The 10,206-nt window shown below is 42.2% G+C and overlaps 1 protein-coding gene across 3 annotated transcripts in view; it reads right to left on the bottom strand.

Annotated features, from left to right (window-relative positions):
* slc4a8 (solute carrier family 4 member 8) overlaps positions 1-10,206 on the bottom strand; it is a 29,524-nt gene that overhangs the window by 5,440 nt on the left and 13,878 nt on the right. The window contains exons 5-24 of one of the 3 annotated variants that reach the window (XM_032512891.1): positions 9,106-9,266; positions 7,359-7,535; positions 6,803-6,891; positions 6,159-6,316; positions 5,964-6,051; positions 5,690-5,836; positions 5,067-5,167; positions 4,322-4,496; positions 4,075-4,208; positions 3,713-3,958; positions 3,255-3,360; positions 2,727-2,888; positions 2,502-2,615; positions 2,244-2,405; positions 1,890-2,141; positions 1,504-1,572; positions 829-1,002; positions 600-731; positions 397-500; positions 48-153 (exon numbers count right to left, since the gene is read on the bottom strand). In XM_032512891.1, the coding sequence (XP_032368782.1) occupies positions 48-153; positions 397-500; positions 600-731; positions 829-1,002; positions 1,504-1,572; positions 1,890-2,141; positions 2,244-2,405; positions 2,502-2,615; positions 2,727-2,888; positions 3,255-3,360; positions 3,713-3,958; positions 4,075-4,208; positions 4,322-4,496; positions 5,067-5,167; positions 5,690-5,836; positions 5,964-6,051; positions 6,159-6,316; positions 6,803-6,891; positions 7,359-7,535; positions 9,106-9,266 (2,857 nt within the window). Of the gene's footprint in view, positions 1-47; positions 154-396; positions 501-599; positions 732-828; positions 1,003-1,503; positions 1,573-1,889; positions 2,142-2,243; positions 2,406-2,501; positions 2,616-2,726; positions 2,889-3,254; positions 3,361-3,712; positions 3,959-4,074; positions 4,209-4,321; positions 4,497-5,066; positions 5,168-5,689; positions 5,837-5,963; positions 6,052-6,158; positions 6,317-6,802; positions 6,895-7,358; positions 7,536-9,105; positions 9,267-10,206 lie in introns of all 3 variants that reach the window. The other 2 variants (XM_032512890.1, XM_032512892.1) reach the window with 2 other exon arrangements.

Raw genomic sequence — 10,206 nt, 5'->3', positions numbered from 1 at the left:
AATATTTCCAGATGACAGGGGTGAGGAAAAAGAGGGAATGGCCTTGCCTTCTTAGAAGCCACAGGACAAGTGTCCCTTTGATTGGAGTTAATGGAATTCCACACGGTGGTTTTAGACATTTCATCAGATATATTAATGTCAGAGGGATCACTCCTGAGGAGAGGAAGAGGAGGGTGAGAGCAGAAAGAGGATAGGGTTGGCAGTGAGTTGGGGGTTTAGGGAGAGGTCTCAGTGTGTTACAGGGTGCACTTGAGAGCAGAACACCAAACAAGACAAGCGTGCATATAGATAGACAGGAAGGTGAAGCATTTCTCTCATATTCTTACCACTCCGATCATCTGATGTCCATCCTGTCCATTTGAGAATGTGTGTGTAGGAGTGTATGTGTGTACTCACCTGGGGTCGTGTGCTTTGGGGGTCTGAACAGGCTCGCAGGCCTCCATGGGAATCTGAACAGCAGTTGCATCTTTCTTCTTTGTGCTGAGCATAACCTGTGATTCCTACGAGACACATCCATGCCACAAACATGTCCAGTCAATACGTGCATCTTTATTTATTTCCATTATTTATTTCCATCTGTGTGTTTCGATGTAGACTACCTCTTCTATTGTTTTAGATGCATCATCAAGGTTTTTTTTCTTCCACTCAGGCATCAAGTCATCCAGGTAACTTAACTCTCGCTTGGAGAAACACCAGTCCAGCAGTTTGCGAATGAAAACCAGAGCCAGCACCTTCAGGAAAAAAACACGTTTTCTTTTTTTCAAGACAGTAGGAGACATGGAGAGGCTATTGAAGAGAGAGTGGGGATGTTGGCGGAGGCCAACTCACCATCATGGGAAAGACAATGGCGGCAGGTGAGTGCTTGATGATCCAAAGCAGCACCAGACAGGTGAGCTGCGTGAGAGTGAACAAATGCACCTTCCTCAAGGGGACGTGGCGCAGGTAGATGAAGTCTGGCTGGTGCTTTGCGGGCATACAGAACAACTTCACACGGTCAAAGAACTGAGAAGTGAACGCAGGTGGTGGGGGAGTTAGAGACAGATAGAGTAAGAAAGAGATATGGATTAATGAGAACAGAGCCAGGAGACAGATGATGAATATGGCAAAAAAGGGAAAGTAATTATGAATAACGGATTTAGTTGGATTAGTCTGACAATTAACTGTCAGGCCTCATTGAATTGGGATGGAATTAATTTGATCAGGACAGGGCGCCACAAGAACAGCTGCATTAATCAGAGTTTGGGACGGAAAGGGCAAAAGATCAACAACAATTTCTGCCAGTAATAAGTAATAGTGAAATAATGAGTATGAAGTATGAAAACACATCTGTTTATAGCATCTTGCATATTATTCATAAATTCCGGATTGTAAAAAACGGACACTCCCATTGACACTACCACAAGGGTGCCACAGTCAGAAACTTTCAGATTGCACTCATAGTGGGCTTACTGTAAATCATCTTTACCATATAGGATAATATTCCTGTGTCACATTTCACATTACCTGGATGCCTTTTAATGAGGAGACTCCCATGTAAAGGAAAACACCATACAGCACTGGCATAGGAATGAACTGGAGAAAAAAAACATACATCAATGAGCTATGAGGGTTATCATATTACATAAACACACGTATATTTATTGTATAGGCCCACATCTGTATGTATTATTTATAGCTCAATCCTTGTCATTTTTTTAGGGTGACCTCTTACCACCAGTACAGAGACAGCACATGTAAAATAGCCTCTAGGCCAATTCTGGCACATTTAACATGCATTTATGTATTATGAGTGTGCTTTGTCACTAATAAATAAAATTGAAACTAATAAATAAATAATTAAAAATATCCCATCTAGAGGGGTGCAGGTATGTGCAGTTTGTCTAACTGACCTGCAGGGCTCCAGTCATGAATACAGAACAGCCCATGAGCAGGAAGATGAGCAGGCCAGTTAACCTCTGTTCTCTGATGCCCAGGAAGCGAGGCTGTTCTCCTGGAGCCGAGCTCTCTGACTCCAGCTTCAGGCTGTTGACATGAGAGATGGACAGCACCGTGGCTGCTACAAACCAGGGCAAGCCCATGATGGAGCACACAGCCAGCATCACCCCAACCATGAGAAGGTCCAAGTGGTACCCACAGCCCTTCTGCAGAATGGAAAAAGAGGACAGATAGATACATGTATAACTGGGCTACTATCTGCAGCCACAAGCAACAGTGCATAAAGGGGAGCTGTATTTTTTTCTCACCAGTAGTTTGTGCTCTTTGCGGTTGATGATGACGGCAGTTATCTGTTGGTCCATAAAGATGAGGATGGTGCAGAGAAGAGCAGGAATAGTTGCAGCCAGGATTGTCCACCATGGGTTGCGTCCTATCGGATTGATCAGCCAACCTCTGTCGTCTCTGGTAGGCTGGATGATCACGTTAAAGAGGAGTGAGGCCATGATTCAACCATGATCATGTGGCACATTATATTAAGGTTGACAAAATTAGTCATTTTTCTATACCTGGAATTTGCTGGGCACCTGTAACTTCTGGGAGGGCACTCCCATGGCATAATCAAGCAGAACCATGACAGCAATAGTAAGGAACACTGCAAAATCACTGATCACGGACCGTACCTGGGCATGTGAGATAACAACCCTCAGAGATCAGTGGTTACTAACTGTGGTATTTAACGATTCCCAAAAGGTAAACCCTTTGCTTAGTGAGCAGGTATATCGGTTGATTACCTTGGTGGGGAAATAACGACTTGTCTTGAATTGTTTGAGGAAGGCAGACATTAAGAAGGTCGAGAAGAACAATATGGTAGACCAGAAGAGAACATCTGGGGTGTAGGGGCCATGGTGGCCACATGCCGTCCCAACAAAGTGGCCCTGCAGACTGACGCACTCCTGTAGGTTAAATAAGAATAAAATGGACTCTGGAGGACTCAAGAGAAAATATCAAAATATTGTTTTATCTAAATTATCTGATTGTCAGGAAGGTCTACAAAGCTTAAAGGAAAACACAGAAATACAGAAAACCAAGACAAGCCTTTTATACACACACAGCAGTGAAAGGTTAATCCATTAAATGTCCTTGTCAGTGTTTGCAAAGGTCCTTACAGTAAGAGATGTTAGTTGCTCCAGGGAAGGTGAGCGGATTACACGAATGTTAACAAACATAAACACGGGTCAAAAGTAGTGTGTGCTATCACCTGGAAGTCACATTGAGATTAGGCGTCAAAGTGTGTGTGTTTTTCCACATAGATACGTTACCTTGACAGTAAGGTTGGTCCATGGTACAACCGAGACTGTGATGTTTCTCTCACTCCACAGTTCTAAGGTTTCATTACTGGGGTTATCAGGCTCTGTACACCTACAGCTACAGAGAAAGAGAGAGAAAGAAAGAGAGAGAGAGAGAGAGAGAGAGAGAGAGAGAGAGAGAGAGAGAGAGAGGAAAATAAGGAAAATAAGAGATTTTTTTCTGACAGAAAATGGCCTTGCATGCTTGCTTTTCTTAAACTAGGCCAGACAAAATGGGAACTGCATGAAAGAATGTGATCTGAAGGCTTGTTGAGGAGAGCAGGAATGACAACCAGGGCAAAGCCATAAAGTGAGAGGATGGTTGTAGAGAGAGAATGACAGCTTTGTTTTCTTTGAGAAGAACAATGCACATGAAAAAACAATGAAAATTCTAGCAGGTGAGCCAGCAGTGTGAACATTCCGTTACTCACTACGCCAGTGTAAGTTTATCCAGATCGCTGTGTGCATTGAAGGGGTAGACTTCTCCCAAGTGGAAGAGCTTCTCCAATGCCTCATAGATGAAGATGAGGCAGATGAGGGCGGCAAAGGCCTCCTCTGTGAACCGAGTGATGTAGCACACCAGAGAGCTAGCATCAGTGGCAACCAACACCAAACACAGCAGGGCCGTCCACAGGCCGATGCAAGTCCTCAGCGACAGATAGGACAGGTTGTAGTCCCTGATGAGAAAGGAGAAAAGGAGTTTGTAGGGAATGACAGGGAATATATAATTGGTTAGCAAAGGACTGCACCAGTGATAATAAAAATGTCAAAAACAAGTTGTTGTAATACATACTTGCAGAACTTGAAGAGGATTTTCTCAAAAACCAGCACAGGACCTGTGCTGCCTAGAATGGTGAGAGGCTGACCAGCAAACAAAGAGTAGGCTACTCCAGTCATAGACGCACCGAGTAAGGACTCTATGGCACTCTGTCACAAATGTGGAAATAGAGAGTGTTTGTCTTGTACTAAGTAACATGTACACTGTCTATAGTCTTCTAATCACACTATGTGGCTGTGTCTGAGTGTGTTTGTGCTCTTACGATGCGTCCCTCTGTCGCCTCCCCCAGCAGTCCTCCAAAGGTGATGACAGGAGACATGCAAGCACAGTAGAGGAAGAGGAACGAGGCCACACACTGCAGGCTCATACCGTCCTTAAAGTCACTCAGATAGAATGGAGCTTTCCTCTTGATGTCCAGTATCAGACCACCAAACAACCTAATCATGGCATTCAACAAAAGAAGAGAGGTGCTCAAGAGATGTAAGAGAGGTAATGTCAAGCTGAAACACCCAAACCTCTGATGGGTCTCGTTGGTGGTAGTGCACCTGTAACCACACATATGAGTGATGTCACAGTATCCTAGATTACACTTACTGCATCAAGATGAGAAGTTAAACCACAAAGGTCAGCAAAAACAAGATTCCAGGGGGCGTTAACAGGAAAAATGTTGTTGTGCATGTTTGTCTTTCAGACTATCACACTTGGGTTGTCACTTACTTGTCCAACCTCAGCTCGTCAAAACTTCAAATTTAGATTGGGTGAATCCAGCAACCAACAAACATAAGCCTCAGCCTCGGCCTCAGCCTTCCATACAGAAAACACAACAGGTGCCATGTTTTCCACAGGCTATCTTAAAGAAAGCATCTGCAAATTTTCACCAGTTGTGTTGTATAACATCTTTCTTTTTTTACACCTGAATTTGGCTTTTATATTTACCATGATATATGTTATAGCAGCAATTACTAAAGCAATAAGCCTGTGTAGTCAACCTGCAAATGACAGCTTACCTTCCTGTTCTCTGTAGCTCTGGTCCATGGTGCTCAGCATGTAGTTCTTCCTCTACCTGGAAGGCTCCGCCATTAGGAACTCCTGGCATTTTTCTCTTCTCCTGCAGGCACCCAGCAACAGTCCAGGAACAGACACATTATAAAACAGCTCTTTATTTATTTATTTATTTTACCTTTAGAAGAAAAGACACGTTGAGATTAAAAATCTCTTTTCAAAAGTGTACTGGCCAAGACAGGCAGCAGTACACAATGTATTTTTAAAAACATTAAAAACATTAAAATTACTGAAGAAGCAAATGTTTCAAAGTCAACCACAATCCTAAATACATCAGGCAAATCATCTACAGCCAGATGTGGCTGCCTCCAAGTCAATTAACATCCTCTTAAAAGCGACCAATGAGACCAGCTCATTAAGTTTCATGGATTTCTGTAGCTTGTTCCAGGTAGAGGGACAAAGCAAACTTAAATGCCTTTTTCCCAATTCAATTCTAGCCTTTGGAACAGACAGAAGCAAAAGATCCTGGGAACCAAGATTATAAGTCTGGGTTTTGTTACACCCTTGGTTTTATTGCACGCTTAACAAAGTTGTAAAATTAATCTTTGTCTATGTCATAGCTGTGTACCTGAGACGGGACACTCTTTGGTGGCTCGATGCGGATGGAGGGGTCCCACTCTCCTGGTGGCAGGACTGTCACCTGGTCCAGAAATTCATCTATCCCAGCCAGCAGGTCACTTCTGTCCTTTGCCTTGTAGGCTACATCATGGAAGATCTGGTTCCAGACAAAAGTGAAAGACAGAGGGAAATAAACTGACTGCCTTCGCAAGGCAAATGTTGATATTTAATTTGTTTTTTGAAGGTTTCTGAAGTTAGATATTAATTGACAAAGTTTTCCTTACTTCATCTGTCATGATGGTTGCCATGGAGCGTCCAATTTCATGGTATTGCTGAGCCTTTCCATCGGGGCCCAGCAGAATGAAGAGGAACCTGATATTTGTTAGCAGATTGTTTAGAGTATGTAAAGCATTCCTGGATTATTGACTTGACACATCATTTAAATTTATGACTAAACAATTGTTTATGTGGCTGTCTACCTGGTAGGTATGGGGACCTCAGTGAGTCCAGTGAGCAGCACAGCAGGGGAGAGGCGGACAAAAGCCACAATGGGCCTCTCCAGGAAGTCCAGTTCTCCCACCAGTACATTGGAGGCCTCTGCACCCTCTGGAATCTTCTTCATGAAGTGCATGTCCACCTGGTGAGACAAGGCAGAAATTATTTAATACCTAAGAGTTGTACATAAAGCTATCCCATCACAGGTGCATAATAATGTCAGTGGAGCTAGATAGAGTTGCAGTGCTAGGGGTGTTAAACTGTACAGACATGCACTACAAAATTCCAGGTGGAAATTTCTAGCTAAATGGAGGCTTCTTGTTCTTTGTCCTATGTGGCTGTACTCAACAGTCTTGCAGTGATGGGCTACTGCTGCTGTGGGATACACTTTTAACATATGTAGTTCTCCTGTTGTTTCATAGGGGGCACTATGTGACCCACCAAGCATTGATTACAGCTCCAGCACATGCATACAGCTGATGATCTTACATTGCTGTGGTCAGATGGGTTAATTAAATCTACAACTTTCTATATTCTAGTGTGGTCTTTACAGCATACATGCAAAGACATGAGCAGTATGCAAGGAGAAACTGCACATATTTATGAGAATGAAAACTTGCTTGTTTACCTTGCTAAGGTCCACTGGGGCAGTGTCCTGTCCGCCACCATTCTTAGCAGGTTCTGTAATTGGCGGAGGCTGGGGAGATGTTGCTGACCCTGCTAGAAAGATATGGTAAGGTATGGGTGTGTACGTGCACATAAGTGTGTATATGTGTTTGAGAGAGAGAGAGAGAAAGAGGATCAGAATTAGTACATATATCTGTTGGCCTGCCAAGTGCAAAAAAAAACTATGAGAGATCATGCTTTCCTATCTGTCTTTTACTTAGTCTTGTTGCTTTTAGTCTTCTCATGTTTACTCGTATTACCTTGTTTTTCTCCATCCATTATTCTGATATAAAAAAAGTCTTATATAATCTTATTATAGCAAACAGCTGCCTCTGACTAAAGTAATTAGAAGTCAACTCATATTTTCTAAGACTACACTAATTCTGGATGTGCAAAAGCAATTATAATTTAAATCCATGAATAGATTTCTACATTTGATTGATACCAAAAAAATTGAAATGATCAGTGGTAACTTAATGTAATATGTGTTTGCATATGATGTACAGTGTGAAACCCACCTGTCAGATGGAGTTCTGACTGTTTGCGGGTTCCCTCAGCAATGGAGCGCACAATGGGCATCAAGTTCTTCTTCTTCTCGTTCTGGTGGTGGTGTCTCTTCAGCAGAGCCTCACGCACCTTTACTCTCACAGTATCATCCAGCTCATTGGACGCCTCCTGGTGGTCCAGCACCATGTCTGCAACACACGGACAAAGAAATCGTACTTTGGACTTTTTCCAAATAATGGCATCAGACATCAGGCTATTATTTGTTCAGTATGCATTTATTTGTGCTATTTTGACCAGAACTGGAATCCGTTTATAATCAATAAATTTTACACAAATAATACTAATAGGCCTTTCCGTCCAAATGTGATTAGCACAGCACTTTCCGCTGGGTTCAGCGTGTTGCGCCCAAAGTTTAACCAGGTTGGCGCTGGGTCCAGCAAAGCGCAACCTATTGGACACAATGGATTTCAGAGCGCAGTTTATGCTCCAACTATAGAGCCTTCCTTGAACTATGACATATTAACTTTTTTCTTTAATTTCTGTGGTTAAAATGTAATAATCTGACAACATGTAAAGCCACAGTGCTAAGCAGAACGTGTGCGTGTTGGAAGTGGTCGGTCAATATATTGTCCAATGTATCAGGTCATGTGGGACTGCAGAGAATAATCACCATCTCTTTATCTTTCTCACCCCTTCTGCTCTCCTCCCTCTCCCAGTCTTTTCTTTTTCACACTGACTTGCTGAGTCAGTACTTGATCTTCCTTCCTTTCCTTCCCTCCTCCACAGTCAATCAAAGTGTCTGCTTGACACACACACACACACACACACACACACACACACACACACCACACACACACACACACACACAACACACAACACACACACACACACCACACACACACGTGAACACTGCAGTGCCTGCATTCATTCTGAGCACACTTCAAGGCCAGCTCTAATGTGCTTAGCTCAGCTAAGTATAATCAGCCATGTTACAATAATAAGGACAGTGACAAGTTAACAACCTCAGGCGGTATCTGTCTTAATTTTCTTGCTCATTGGACGTACATGGGCAGTGTTTATCCAATCGATGTACTTGCATGCAAATTACAGGTGCGCCATAGTTGCACACTTGTATGCAAATGAGCTTGAACTGTGGCAGCAGCTTTAGGTAATCATAAATGAAATGCAAATACGGTTCAACAGAAGTTCAGTTGCAAAATTCCATGAAAACAACCTCAGAGCAACCGTAGAGTTTTTTCAGTTTTATTGCCCAAACTGAGGCTTCACAGCCACTAGTACAGTGTTGCATCATGTAATGACACTAGACAGTGCTTGGGTATGTTTACATCTCTATGATTGACAACTTGTGTGTCTGTGTATGTGTTTCTGCATTCAGCACGATGGTAATGCCCCTCGCAGGTCTGTACTGTGGGTGTGTCAACTCTCTTATGACGATAAATCAATTTGTTGCAGACATCCAGCGAGCATCTCAGCTGACATATGGAGCCTGCTTTATATCAATAAATGTAGTAAGTACTCGACAGGAGCAAGAAGTGACTTTAGAGAGCAGGAAAGAGAAATACAGAAAAACAAATTGTGGAATCATATATCCATTTGAAGAAGTGACACCTGTCACGAACACCAATGACAAAAACTGATTTCTTACAATATCCTTATAAAAAATTGTTCAGACAGAGTGCTTATTTTTCTCTCAGAATCAATAGCGCTCTGGTACTGAGATATTAGTATATGTCTCACCTGCAATCTCTTCGATGCTGTCAGCGTGCATGTCAAGCAACACACTGCCATTGATGATGCAACTGCGGAGCTCAAACAGGCTGTGGAGGGAGAGAGTGGCGACATATGGCTTGCTCCACCTCTCCCCGCCATCCTCCACGTCTTCCTCAAACTTTAGCCACCTGTAAGGTAAAACAGACAAGATGTTTGCAAGTAGAAGTAAATGTGAAGTGTTGTTACTTTTATCTTTTAAGTTCTATTTGTTACATTTTGTTATAACTCAAAAATGCTCTTAAATTCAAGAGAGTTTTTTAGGTTTTAAGTTGAGAGTAGATCTCAGATGATTGCAGTACAAAGACACATCACACATCTTTTGAGCTGTCTGGAGTGATTGTATAAACTATCATTGGTCATGATGAAGGCTATCTAAAGCAATATACATCATTCAGCAGGTTTTATTTTTATTTATTTAACCTTTATTTATCCAGGTAAACTGTTTGAGAACCAATTCTCATTTACAAACATGACCTGGCCAAGAGGCTACAGAAATAGATATGAACATACTGTACAACTTTACATAGTCAAACACATGACACATAGAACAAGCAACTGAATAAAAAGGAAATAAACATACTGTACAACTTTACATAGTCAAACGCATGACACATAGAACAAGCGACTGAATAAAAAAAGACAGTCAACGAAGAAAGATAAAGAATAAGAGCTTAAATATGTGTGTATAAATATGGTTCATGATTGTCAGCAGGAACAAGAGTCAACAATGTAATTTGGAGGTTTTGCTTAAAGGTGGAAATTGGGATCAGAGATGTAAGTTTCAGGGTATTTTGTAGTGTATTCCAGTCATGTACTGCTGCAAAGCGGAAGGCATTACGTCCAAAGGTAGTAGAGGTAGGAGGGGTACTAAATTTAATCAAATTACTCGATCTTGTGTGATAGGTGTTATGAACGGCATGAAGAAGAGATAACAAATAGGGAGGTGTCTTGCCCAGGATCGTCTTGTATATAAAGAGAAACCAGTGATGTAGCCGCCGGGTGTAAAGGGAGGGCCATCCCACCAGGTTGTACAGGTCACAATGATGAGTGTGAAAGGGTGCATTAGTA

The sequence above is a fragment of the Etheostoma spectabile genome, chromosome 4 (genome assembly GCF_008692095.1).
Source record: "Etheostoma spectabile isolate EspeVRDwgs_2016 chromosome 4, UIUC_Espe_1.0, whole genome shotgun sequence".
Taxonomy (NCBI): domain Eukaryota; kingdom Metazoa; phylum Chordata; class Actinopteri; order Perciformes; family Percidae; genus Etheostoma; species Etheostoma spectabile.
This window is presented reverse-complemented; position numbering and strand designations above follow the sequence as displayed.